The sequence below is a fragment of the Diceros bicornis genome, chromosome 3, assembly GCF_020826845.1.
Source record: "Diceros bicornis minor isolate mBicDic1 chromosome 3, mDicBic1.mat.cur, whole genome shotgun sequence".
NCBI classification, from domain to species: domain Eukaryota; kingdom Metazoa; phylum Chordata; class Mammalia; order Perissodactyla; family Rhinocerotidae; genus Diceros; species Diceros bicornis.
In genome coordinates this window covers 37,970,002-37,984,298 of record NC_080742.1, presented here as the reverse complement: position 1 = coordinate 37,984,298, position 14,297 = coordinate 37,970,002, and the positions used below count along the sequence as shown (strand labels likewise).

At 31.9% G+C, this 14,297-nt stretch overlaps 1 protein-coding gene across 4 annotated transcripts in view; it reads right to left on the bottom strand.

The window, feature by feature from the left end:
- PHF14 (PHD finger protein 14) overlaps nucleotides 1-14,297 on the bottom strand; it is a 187,244-nt gene that overhangs the window by 43,306 nt on the left and 129,641 nt on the right. Inside the window, exons 17-18 of one of the 4 annotated variants that reach the window (XM_058526320.1) lie at nucleotides 12,587-12,616; nucleotides 11,616-11,733 (exon numbers count right to left, since the gene is read on the bottom strand). In XM_058526320.1, the coding sequence (XP_058382303.1) occupies nucleotides 11,616-11,733; nucleotides 12,587-12,616 (148 nt within the window). Of the gene's footprint in view, nucleotides 1-11,615; nucleotides 11,734-12,586; nucleotides 12,617-14,297 lie in introns of those variants that run through there. The other 3 variants (XM_058526329.1, XM_058526356.1, XM_058526338.1) reach the window with 3 other exon arrangements.

Sequence of the window (14,297 nt, the reverse complement as noted above, 5' to 3'; positions counted from 1 at the left end):
GAGGGAGAAAAGAAGACCGTGAAAACAAGCCAAAGAAGCCAAGTGAGGGAGAAAAGAAGACCGTGAAAGCAAGCCAAAGAAGCCTATCAGAAAGACCAAAGAAACGATCTGCTAAGAAGGGAGAAAGCCAGGAGAGAACAGGGTCACTGAAGGCGGGAAAGGAGTTTGTAACAAGGAAGAAGTTACCAGTGTCAACTGCCACAAAGAAGTAGAAAAACACGAAGCAGAGTAACTGAGGAAGATTCTTGATGGGGACAAACTGAATTTATGGCTCAGAAAAGATCCTTGAGATGTTGTGGGGCAATTCCAGAACTTGGAAAGAAGCAAGGGAATATGGTATACCAGTAATCTGAGAATGCTACTGTATTGAACCCGAATCAGGTGTCATCAATCTACCTTGAACCTGCCTGTGGGGTTGAAAGACAGTCCTGTATAGAAGAGTAAAGTCTGAGAATGATATCCGTAGGTACAATAAATGAATACTTCAATTAGAGACAAAACTATGTGTAAGAAATTTAAAAGAGATTAGGGTCAAAAGCAGTGGTTCTTAAACTTTAATGATCATAATTAACACCTGTGGTGCTTATAAATATACTGATTCCTGAGCACTGTTTCAGAGATCCTGATTTGGCAGGTCTGCACGGGGCCTTCCAAACTGCATCTCTAACAAAACGTTAGAAGATCCTGGTACAGATGGTTTGTAGACTACACTCTGAGGAGAAATCACCAGCATTTGGGCTATATAGATTGACAAGTGATGAAAATCTCAAATTATGATGTAAATCAGAAGATACTAAAAAAAATTTTGATAAATAAATATATCAATAATAAATAAAGCACAAGAAGGAATAAAGTGATGTTTACCTAAACTATTCAAGTTAGTTAAAGGTGGTTCATAGGGCCCTGTCAAAATGAGAACTGAAGCTAAAATTGTAATATGAAGCCAGACTGGACTAAGCTGGGGCTATAGGGCTGTGGCAGGAGAGTGTAGACCACAGTCTTATAATTTGCCTTACTTAGTATTTTAGCAATGGAAAACATGTTAAGAACAGCATATCCGATATTCCCAGAAAGAAATATTCATTTTTTAACTAACATGAAGGTAAACACATAAAGACATTTATATGCTATAATTAAGGAAATACATTATTAACAGTTTCTTCCACTGCAATCAGGGGAGCAGATGGCAGAGAAGTATGGGGTGTAAAGATAGGGTTCTGAAGAATTTACATGTGTAAATCACCGCCCTTTGACTCCTACAAATAAAGCACAAACTGAGATGCCACCTTTCTGAAAGAGAGGCATTAGTAGCCTTGGAGAATGAGTGCAAATTTCCTTATTTAAGAATGAGGCTTTCTCTTGGCATAAACACTGTAAGATATATTAAAGGCACATAATCATGTTACGAAATTCCAAATGTGTTTACACATCATGACCTAAAAGTTAATAACCTTAATTTCCAGACTCCACAAGGAATGTGAAAGTGCTAGCCCAGAGCTTCCCACATTTCCATTCTTAAAAGTATTCAAACATTTAATACAATAAAAAGATGTGTTGCTGATATATGCCTGCTCCCTAAAAGTCATTCGTTAGGCTTGATGAATCTTTTATTATCAAAAACTACATACACCTTGACAAGTGGACTCATAAATTATCTTACACTTGTCTTCAGCGGCTTGTTACTTAGAAATTTTATTTTATTTACTTTTTATTTTCATTTCTGTTTCAAGTTTATAGTTTTCAAGACCTTGACAAGGAAATAATGCCCCTCCACAGTCTATGGGAAATTTCTTGGATGTTTCTTCACCTATTAACAAAACATGCCTTCAGTTAAAACAAGTTTCCCTTTTATGCCCTTATCAGTTACGTCTTTTCCTGTTATTCAATGGTAGAGCTAGTAGTTTAAATATGAAAGTAAATCTTTACTTTCTAAATATATATATTTAGCATTCTACTTATAAAATAAATACATTAGTGTATGATCTGTGTGATTCACAGAGGATCATAATTCTATATTTAATGTGAAATAGTCATTGCTATCAATATAAAAAAATTCCAACTATTTGCTATAAATTTAGAAAAAATATCTTATGGAAGAGTGTGTAATTTTCAAAGTTTAGAGAGCTATAAGTGCCTAAGTTTAAAAAATAGATTAATTATAATAGCTTTCATTGCCTCAATTCTAGCAAGAAATTAAAACAAATGAACCTTTTTGTGAATGAAAAAGTTAAACATGATCTAACTCTATTTAGTGTGAAACTCTGGAAGAGACAAGAAAGATTTTCAAGAAAGATTTTTACCTGGTATGTGTGAAGATAAAAAATAAAACACAGAAAATTGCTATTCAAATTACTTCTCAAAAACATTTCTTATATTCGAAAATCAGAACATTATCACTAATTTTGAACTTTTCTCTCTGTAGCTAAAATGCTTGCTTATTTTTAAGAATAAGAAGAGATGTTATTTACTGAGTACCTGTATTATTCCAAATATCGCTATTAAACCTTTCACAAATGAGCAACCTGAAGCTCACTGAAGTGAAGCAACTTGCTGAAGGTCACAAGCACAGTAAATAGTAAATATCTGAACCCAGTTTGTTTCTTTTCAAAGGTCATGAAGTTCTTTGTTCTATATCATATTGTATACTTTGACTTTCCATATATTTTAAATTACTCTTTTCTTTATTTTTTACTCAACATGCCTCAGATTATAAGAAAATCCATAAATTTAATGGCGAATTTTTATGGAAAAATGAAGTATTATCACTTAAAGATATAAACTTCTTATAGTTTCCTATAATCTCAGTTACGTCTAATCTCGGAAATGTCAAAAAATGAATACGTAAAAATGTAACTAACATGGCATAACACACTTTCACTACGTCCCCAACCCCTAATCTACAGTTTCTTAATCTTGGTAAGGATTCTAGCAGAACATCAAGATTAGAACGCTTAAATATATTTGATTTCAGAAATCAATTCCATTAACTATCAGAGTTCATTCTTTGAATTTTCTTAGCTTAGATTTGAAGAAGTCTATCTTAGTTGTAGGCAAACGGGTACTTCTTAAACCAGAATATATAGGTTAGAAAGACAATTTTTAACAGATAAGTACAAAATAATGAAATAGTTAAACTGAATGTTTAATAAGTTAGAAGGAATAAACTATCTAACTGTATCTACATATAGAATACATGAAATCTCACTCTGTTTTTTGAAGCCAGGATTTAAGCATTTCCTATCATTCAGGCATCACTTGCACAACTCTGAGAATGGACTAGCTTACTTCAACTAGGACCATCTCTGTGATGAACAACGTCTCTCTCACTCATATTATATTAACAAGTTTATATAATTAATATACTCTGTATTCCTTCTGAAATTTTTTTTTTTTTTTTTTGTGAGGAGATCAGCCCTGTGCTAACATCCGCCAATCCTCCTCTTTTGTTGCCGAGGAAGACGGCCCTGGGCTAACATCCGTGCCCATCCTCCTCCACTTTATATGGGACGCCGCCACAGCATGGCTTGCCAAAGCAGTGCGTCGGTGCGCGCCCGGGATCCGAACCAGCGAAGCCCGGGCTGCCGCAGCGGAGCGCGCGCACCCAACCGCTTGCGCCACCGGGCCGGCCCCACCCTTCTGAATTTTTACGTTGGCATATTCATATAATCCAATTTCAATATTTCAAATGCTAAGTTAATAAGATAAAAATATTCTTATTAACTTTTTAAAAGTTGTAATGAAATAACCTTCAGTTTAACTACCAGAATTTTAGTAGGTGACTTTTTTCTCCAAAATAATAAAACATAAAAACATTAAAAAACTATTTTAAAACTAAAGGATAGTATGAACTTGGTGAGTTTTGAAAGGCATTCCTATATATGGCACCCTACTGTACTTTGATTAATTATCTCAGTTACGATTTAGTTTTTCATCACATATGGTATTCCACAGCATGCTATGTAAACACATCAGGCCCATATGCCATCTGAATTAGAAAATGGTTTGGTTTTTCCAGTTTGTAGTAAGTGTAACTTAAAAAGTGATTTAGTTTCTCAACTTTGCCAATTATTAATATAGAAAACAACTGTCTAATTTTAGAGGGTCTAATCCTTTTCTCTGTGAATGTGATGTTGAAATACATAAAAATGTATGTTATAAACATTGACAAACTTTACCTAGAGGAAAGAAATCATATTTTCAGAAAGATTCTTAAGGAATACCTGACCATGACTTACTGAAGTATTCCAATACACTTCCTGTGTATTATACAGTCCCTATGAAAATTACCTTAGGTTACAGAACTAAACAGATTGGAATAGATTCCAATTCTATTATAAAGAATAACTACAAATAATCTTTGTTTTTCTGAAAATTGTTACATGATAAAAATATTACCTAGGGATAGGTTTCAGAAACATCTCTAGGACAATCAAGTAAACAACCTCTTGGAGCCAGCAATAATGACAAATAATCAGTTCAGTACAGAAGTGTTGGGTTTAAACAAATACACTCTACTTTTTTTTAAAAAAAGCATAGCACCAACTATAATTAGTGGAATTGTTAATGGCTATTACTTTTCATTGAATTCACAAATCATTGTCACTAGTCTCAAAGTACAGTACTCAATTAGAAACTAAGGGCTTAAAAGACATTTATACAAACAATTTTGCCTGCCAGAGAAAATGCTAGAGTAACTGCAACAGCCTGAACTTAAGTCTAAGATAACTTAGAAGATGAACTGGAAGTTTGTGGGCTTTATCTGACACACTAGCAAAGAGGAAATCTAAAGTTTAAACATTTACCTACAGCCATCATCAAAGATAACCACACCACAGTTTTAATTCCCAGACTTCAGGAAGTCTATAAACCACCAGAGATTTGTTCTATGGGATTCTAATGTAGGATACTGTAGAAAAAACTTTTACATACCTGTGTCAGTAAAAAGGCAAATCAAAACTCAATAAAGCTCTAATGCTTGTCACACAACTGCTAGAAGAATACTGAATTAAGACGGTTAAGTGGTATATAAGTTTTACCTAAAAATGACTTCTTTGTCAACCGTGCTAAATTCAAAAACTTAAAATTTAACCTAATGTCAGATAAATCCCAGAGGTCAAACGAACAGTTAAAATATTAAAAAGTCCTTTTTTTATGGGTCAGTTATATGCTTCAAATTTAAAAGAACTTTAAAGGATAATTCATTTTAATTTTATATTTTTCATAAATCTTCATAATACATAAAATTCAGACATTCAATTTCCAATATTACCAGGTTCAATTAAACGTGCTAGTTTAATGTATTGTGGCAAGATACTCCTTGGAGAGATTGTTCTGTTCAGTTCTTAAAGAGGCAAAATTCTCAATGACTGAGTTGAAGATGAATATTGATACACTGTCGTTTTGATGTAGGTCTATCAGTTATAGAACTCTAGTTGCTCAATACAGAAAATTTGGGAAATAAAACAAAAATGAAAAATATCATACTTCCCCTACTCAGGGATTTCTAATACAAATGATTATCAAAAAGTACCATTTGTCCCAGTTGGCATGTCATGCATTTGTAGTTCAGAAAATCTTCCACAGGGATTTAGATGAGATTTCTATGCATACGAATTCAACATATTACTGCTAAAAAAGAGTAGTATACTAGAAATACCAAATAAGAGTGAAACAAATGGAGGTCTCTAAGCTAAGACAGATCATCTTGTAGTAGTCAGATAATGACCTGTCATGTATACTCTGGCTTTTAACAAAACAGAGCTTAAACAAGGATGAAAAGCTAGAATCATAACTGGCACAGTCACTGTAAAATATACGATGTATATTTAAATTCTCAGTGGTACTTGTGAATACATATGACTTGAATGAAGCACTTTTAAAAGAAATATTTATACAAGTTCATTTGACCATGTCAAAATAAGTTATCTTCATTTGGGGCGTTTATGCAGACAGAAGTTGTTCAGATCTATATCAAGTATACCCTAGGAAAAGACTGAATGGTGAACTGTGCCCTATATTTAAAAAAATATTAAGTCTACCTTATATCTTATATGTAAGTATACAATAAAATCTCAAAATGTCAGTTAGTTGAAGTTTGACTTGGGTTATACACATTGAGTAGATTTATTTTAAAATTCTAAAAAAGTTAGTTTTTAGCTTGAAAACTTTTTTAATAACTGAAGAATTCATAAAATACATAAAACAGTAATTCTTATTCCCGACTGCTCATTAAAATAATTTGAGGAGCTTGTAAAAAAATATAAATGTCCACCCTTATTTCCTCTCTCGCCTCTTCCTAAAAGCCATCAGGTTATGGTAAGTAAAATAGGTGTCCTTGTGGGGTGGGGGTGGAGGGTGACAAGAGATTAGTTTTATATCAGGGGATTAATCATATAAAAATATATATTAAGGATAATGGGAGCCAGTTTTCTGTCAGGGAGAAAACTAGAATCGTTTCTAATATCTAAAAAGGCACAGAAATATAGAAATAAATGTGTATGTGTGTGACTGTACATACGTACATCTAGTCCTTGGCTCTGTCTACTGAGAAGACCTAGGAGGAGCAATATCCCAGTAACAATGAACACATCTAGTACCAAGATCTTGGTTTCTAAATACTATTCTCCACTAAAAGGAACCAGGGCTCCTTGGAGAAACGGCTGGGTCCAGGAAAGAAAAGCATAAGTTGAGCCTGGAACATCTTTAGTAAGGAAGTACTCAAAAATTACTGGGATCATGTCAAAAGGACACAGATGCCAGGCTGAAATGGCAGAAGCTGGCATGAAGTGGCTTCCATTAGCCAAATTTGGGACAATTTGAACATCAAAATAAATAATGATGATAACCAATATAACCCACTGAACAAAAGAGAAAATGAAAGTTTGAGAAGGAATAAGATAGCTATATATCCTATATATATATACTTACATATACTAATATTTCCATATTTATATAGTCTCAAAGTTCTTCCCCACAAATTACTTATTAATTAGAAATGGGAAGAGAATGGAGAAGACTTGCAAATAACTCCTTAGTCAAGTAATTATAGTTAACATCACCATCGACAGCTCAAATCAAAACCATGTGTCAACTGACAGAAGTGCATAATGCATCACATCAGTGATATTCTTAGCAAAGATGCATGAAATGAATATAACCACAAGAAAAGATCAGAAAAATGCAAAGTGAAAGGCATTCTACAAAGCAACTGCCCTGTAGATCTTCAAAAGTGGCAAGGTAATGAAAGTCAAGGAAAGACTAAGGGACTGCCCAGATTAAAGACTAAAGAAACATGAAAACGAAATGCAACGAATGATTCTGTACTAGATCCTTTTGCTATAAAGGACATTGCTGGGACAAATGGCAAAACTTGAGTGAGGTCTAAGGATCAGATGGTAATAATGTATCAACGTTAACTTCCTGATTTTGTTGGTTTTGTTTTGAATATGTAGGAGGATGAAAAAACACTGACAGATGTAAAGCAGAGGTGTGACAAATACACCTTCTGAAAGATTACTCTAATAGCAGTATAGGACTATGGTCTCCAAATATTTTTGTTGATGAACCCCAACACTAAAAATATTTTAAATATGTACCTTAACATAAGTACATATGTGTGAAGTTATAGTCCTGTTCTATAGTAATAATATATTATTTACATTATAAAATAATAACACAGACATAGAAATTAACATGAAACGTTATATACAATTAAGTTGATTTAATTAGTCATCTTGTTTATCTCCCGGTGCAAACACTTCATTTTGGAGGCCTCCAGTGAAGAGAATGGATGAAAGGGGAGATAAGTCTGACAGCACTATTTAGATAGCTTCTAAAATAAGAGTAACTGATAGAATGAGGAAAAAGTGAGGCACTGAATCAAGGCAGTAGCAGTGGAGAAAAGGAGCAAAGAGAAGACTGGAGAAACATTTAAGAAAGAAAACTTTTAGAGGACTCAAGAAATGGTTTTCTATATGGGACAAGGATGGGGAAGGCTTGAAGATTATTCCAGGTATTTGGCTTTAGCTAATGGATGGAAGTAGAGATGGAAGAAAAAACAAGAGATGAGTGAGGTGGAGGGGAAGAATAAAATACATTACTTTTCCAGACTTACAGCATTCATTAGCAATAGTATTTTCACAACATGTTAAAGAGCAGGGAAAAAACCCTAATGCATGGTGATAGGTAGCAATGAACTAGCTCCATTAAATATAAACACAGTTCACTGCCTGGATAGCTGCTGCCTTAGTCAAATGTCTTTGAAGCATAGCCTATGAGAGAAGGTATGTTGTGTGTGTGTGTGTGTTTCCACGTGTACGGATTTGTGTCTCCGTGTGTGTACATGTATATGCACATATCTGTGTCCATGGAGCTGGTCATTTTTCATGAAACCTAAAGTGACTAGCTAGGTTTACGAAGGATTGATACAGCAGAGAAAGTCTTATCAAGCCATACTTCATGGGTTTGGATAGAATAAAAAGTCATTCTATATACAAATATCAAATCAATATGTTGTACACCTGAAACTAATATGTTGATATATGTCAATTATATCTCAAAAACAGTCATTCCACTTTTAGGTAATTGTTATTAAATTAATATTATTAAAATTAACTAAACTTAGGTCTGTTTTATCTTACATGTGCTAAAACTTAAAATTATGGATTTCCGTCTGATGAATCTTGTAAGACTTTTGTGGAATTTCTATAAAAGTAAAAGGCAGATTAGGGACAGAAGATTTTTGCCCTCATAAAGCCCACAGCAAAAAACCTATTACTTGAAAGACAAAGTCATGTATAAATATATCATGCTGCTGAGAGTATACATGGCAATATTTTAGAGTTTCCTTTGGTATGCAAAATTTGGAGATAATGTTAACAGTTAAATAATGTTTAAAGTGCAATGCATTTTCAAGCACATACTCAACTATATACCCCTACCCTGTATTATCTAAAATTCTAAGCAAAATAAATAATTTCTTATTTGTGAGTTAATTTTTATAATAAAAGTTAAGATTGCTTGAACTTGATAATCCTGACTACCCCAGGGAAAGGAAGCTGGATATATATTTTATGGCTATAACAATTTTACATTCACTTCCATCCACCTAAATTTACTGGCAACAGATTCACTTCCTTTTCTCCTGGAAATAACTACTTCTATCTTAGCTTTTCAAATCATTAAAATGTATGAACATGGCAAATATACCCAGTATTACCTAACAAATAACATTCCACCAAAGCAAACAGAGGAAAATGAAGTATAAGCAAAATATGTCAACTTTCATTCTGGGATTCTTTTAGGCCTTAAGATAATATTTTCTTGACTCCGATGTTAATAATATACTGCTTTCTTAATTTAAAGTTTCTGCAGCAATTCACTGAATTACAGAACATGATATTATCTATTAATGCTTTCTTCTTGGGACTCAATACTAGCAAACATCTCTCAAGAGAAAATGTAAACAGAAAATTTACTACCTGCTTGTCAGGATGGAAGTCTTAAAAAGTGAGCAAAACAGAATTAGTGCAACACAAATATTCAAGGGAATGAATTAAGTTTCCTTAACTTTCAGCTTAATTATTATATTAAATTCAATTTTTCATTGAAAAAAAGAAGTATATAATATAAAGTTGGTATGATAAAAATACAAATTCATTTCACTGATGTAATCCTTACAGTAAACTGCTGTGACATTCCAAAAATTAGATACCATATTTGGATGAAATTTTGAAAATGTTGGTTGTTTGTATCTGTTAGTTAATCACAGGTCAGAGTACAGCAAATACAGTGAAAGTTTCCTAACAATGTGCCTTCCTAATGGATTTCCTTTCAGAGTCCAAAGATCTATTCTCTGCTAGAGAGGGAAAAACAAAAACTCCTTACCCTTCTCAAGAGCCACTGGCACCTACCGCATTTAAAAAATGTATAATATGCTCTCAAATATGTAAAATATGCCCCCTTGCATTTTCAATATTCATTAATGAAATTACTATATAACTTAACAAAATCACTCTTTGCATTTAATACAATGCAATATTTGTGGTGGTAAAGAGCCTTTGCAAAAGAATATATGCAAAAAGGCATATTTATAAAAGGAAATAATCCTTTTTCAAAAATTGCTTTCCTAACTTGCTCATTGAGGGTAGGAGGAAACTCCAAACAAAAAATCGCACTTAGAAAAATTATATTATACCACAAGGAGTCCCATAAGACAACTATTTAAAAGCAATAGTATGCCACTATTTTTTTCATTTAAATACAATTTCTGGAAAGCATTTTTTAATTATGTAATAAAACTTTTTGATATTAAATATGCTCCCTCTTAAATCTGGGTCGTAATAAAATGAATGGAAAATAATTCTTGATATTATATAGTTTAAAACATGGGGCAAAAATGCTTGATTATTAAATAAAATGCATAGTATATTCTATTTTAATAATCGGTATACAAATACATAAAATTTTTAATAAATTTGGTTATTTAAAAAACCTTTAAATAGTTTTTTTCTATAACCAAATGCTTTCTGCATTTTTTAATAAATAAACTTTTACTAATGGCCTCTGTGGTAACCTGGTACAAATCATTTTAACTAATGATAAAAAGAATATTTTTGATTCCCTGATCAGACAGAAATTCAGTATTAATTTTAATTCACTCTAGCACAGACAAATGCATTTAAGAAAGATGCCTTGATGTTCATATTACTATAGCCAGTTAGTTTCCATTGCCTATTTAAGGAAGAACAATTTGATTAATACAGCTAACCAGAATGTTTTAGTTTAAATATATTCAATATTTCTGTCAAATGAGTTAAAGCATCAGGAGTCTAGCTATTCACTCACACACTTAAAAACACACACACACAATAATCTTAAACTGTATATTACCACAATTTAAGGTTATAATATTGATATTCAAAAGACATAATTTCAGTAGTTTATTTTTGGAGATAAACTATTAAACAACTTTATCAGAAATTTCATCCTTTCTACTCAGCTAAAATAAACATCAAAAATAAATTTTAGGATATAAAAACTAGTTTTCTAAAAGAACAGACCTTATAAAACATTCACAGTATACTTATTATATCTTAAGATGAGTCATCTACAAAATAAAATTGGATTTTTTTGGTTATTCTGTTGGTTAACATTTATATATATACATACATGCATATATATACACATACATATATATAGATACACATACACATATATACACACACACACACACATATATATACTTGTCAAAACAAATTTCTTTGACTCAAGGCAGAATTGCCCTGCCATCATTCCCTAGGTGCGGAAAGTTAGCAGAGGGTGACTTCTTTGGGCTACTAGAGCACTATTGAATATGCTACAGTAACACAGAGAATACACAAAATAGCTAAATTATTCCTTAGAGGAAATTTATATAATTTAGTAGGGCTGTTTATTCCTTAATTTAAGGGCAATAAAATCACCAAGGTAATACATTCTTAAAGTAAATTAGATTAAAATGTTGGTCCTTCATATTCCAATTCTCTTTAAAGTTAGGAAGCTGATGGTATGATATAGAAAAGCTATGAAAATGAAGGGAAACAGCACTTTTTCTTATAGGCTTTTTCCCCCCTTACCTTAGAAGATGAAGAATCACACTCCTGACATATCCACCCATAGCCTGTTTGTTTAGGAGATTTTTTCAAAGGAGGATCCAAACAGCCAAAATGGTAGCACAGTCTGCATTCATCACACCTGCAGGATAAACAGATTTATGGTATATCTAAATACTATCAAAAACAACTTTTTCAAAGACAAATGGCAAAGTATTGTACATTTCAGCTTTAACGCTGTTAATTCTATCTTAGCTCACAAGATTATTAAACTAATGTTTATGACAAAGACTATTTGTCTTTCTTATTTCAGTCTAAACCTTAGATTTTCTAAACCTTAGATGACACTTATTTCAATCTAAACCTGAAATAAATGTCTTAGAACAACAAAATACACCAAACAATAAAATTAACAAACAAAACAAATATCATTCAGAACATTTTGATAGTAGAAATGTTAAGAGCCTATAAATGAATGTATGTGTATAGCCATATGTGTTCAAAACTAACAAACACAACAATTTTAATTTTGAACTTCAAGAATTAATCATTTGCCCATTAGATAGTTTAAAAACATTTAATAATATAAGATATATAATTCAACATAATGAATTCAATCCAATATATTGTGATTATTTAAAAAATTTTAGAACTCTAAGGAATTCTACTAGGCAAAGAATTCTACTAGGCTACATTAAGCTATAATTAATTCTATACAAGTTATACCTTATCATTCTCTTTCTCCAAATTAAGGTAGATTGTAAATAAACTTTCTAATGTTTATAGCATGCTAACACAATCTACAGCAAATAAAAAACATTCTAAGAATTTCATATTATTTTCTCAAATATAAATTTTCTCAAAATTTATGTCACTTTCTCTCAGTGCATTTGGTTTTTCAAAGTACCTCTTAGTACATTTTAAAGCTTATTAACAAATATTTTGATAGTGTCTTTGCCACCTATGATGTACAAAATCTAAGAAAACTATCATACCTATTCTTCGTTTCAGACAATCTCATCCTGCTGACAATGAAGAAAGATCTGTATTATTTCAGTGTTTTGTAAAAAGAATTTTGCATCAGTTGGAATAACAAGACCAAATTTAACAACAAATAACAAAGATGTATACATCTTATAGGAAAGATTATATTTTTCATTTTCTTTGTTGCTCTTTTTTTAAATTAAAAAAAATAATACTTTCTCTAAACCAACCTGTCAGGTTCTCTTTATATATCACTTCTCTTAGTGATTTAAAACTTAAAAAGTTGAGAAATCCACAACTAAGAAACCAAGAGGAAAAATTTATAGGACATTTTACTTGAATAAAATGCAAAATTACTATTCAATAATCTTGATTAGAAAAAGGGGGAAGGAGCTATTGTTATAAATAACACACAAAGGAAAACAATTGATTCTTATAAACTATCACATAAAGGGTACTATAAATCTATATTTATAGTAAAAATTTCATGCCGTGCTACAAAACCCAATCTCCCCAAGACCCATTTTGGGCATCAAGAGTTGCAGAAAAGTAGCAACTTAGCTGAGTTTTCAGGTATAAAGAAGTTTAAAACACAATTATATGTCATAAGTTTATGTATTTCTTCCTCTACAACTTTCTCCTTATGAACCAAATACGCTTATGTATTCTTCTAAAACTCTTCTTTTAGACTCAAGATATGGACTTGAAAAAAAAGTTTACTATGATAATTCCAGCTATAGGAAAAATAAAATCAAATAGGAATAATAGTACTTTATTTACTATGCCAATATTATAATTAAACTATCCAAAAATATATTTAAAGGCAACTAAAATGTTCAAATACCTGTTGTTCTGGCATTAAGAAAAAGTAATAGATGATATATAGCTAACATCCAATGTAACATAGAGACTAAATGGTAAGCCCACACAATTTTATCTTCTTTCTTCTCTATTCAACTTATTTACCTTTCAATAGTTAAAATTTCAAATACATTAAACATATGGTTATAGGAATCTTCAGAGTACAAGTATTTCTGAGTTTATGAGAAGGTTAAGATTTCTAGATACCTGAGGGCATATCCTTTCAAGCATGAAAACTAGTATTTCGATCATCTTTGATGGGAAATTTAAAAAGAATCACATTCTTTGCTTCATCAAGAAAATACATTAAACATAATTTACTCTTTGTCATCTCAGGGACACGAGTACATGCAACGGATGCTGCTACGTGTCTAACTCTGTGCCAGCCTTCTGTGTTTGGAGTGCGTGTCATCAGTCTGCTGTTCTGCTGAATTCTTGTATCAGGTTTTCAGGGTCCTTGCTTACTTGAAAAGTATCAGCCACTGCTTTCTGATATTGTCAGTGAATTTTTCTAAGCAGCATTTCCTCAGCAATAATTTGTTGTGGATTCAGAAACCAGATCACTAAACTTACGAAGACTATGCAAATTGATAGTAAAAAGATATGAAAATGAGAACTTCTACTGAGTTAAGTACATAGACTCAATTTTGGCTAAATAGAGTCTTTTTTTGCTTAACTTCAGGTTTTCAGGCAATGTTCCTTATAGTTCATTTTGCCAATAATCTGGGCTCTTGACAGGTGAAGAGTTTTGGGATTAATGTTTTCCTGGTTCATATCAAATTACAACCTAATTACTCCATATTTACTTTATAACTCTGTGTCATAATAACTTGCAAATTATGATTTCTAGTGTATAACTCG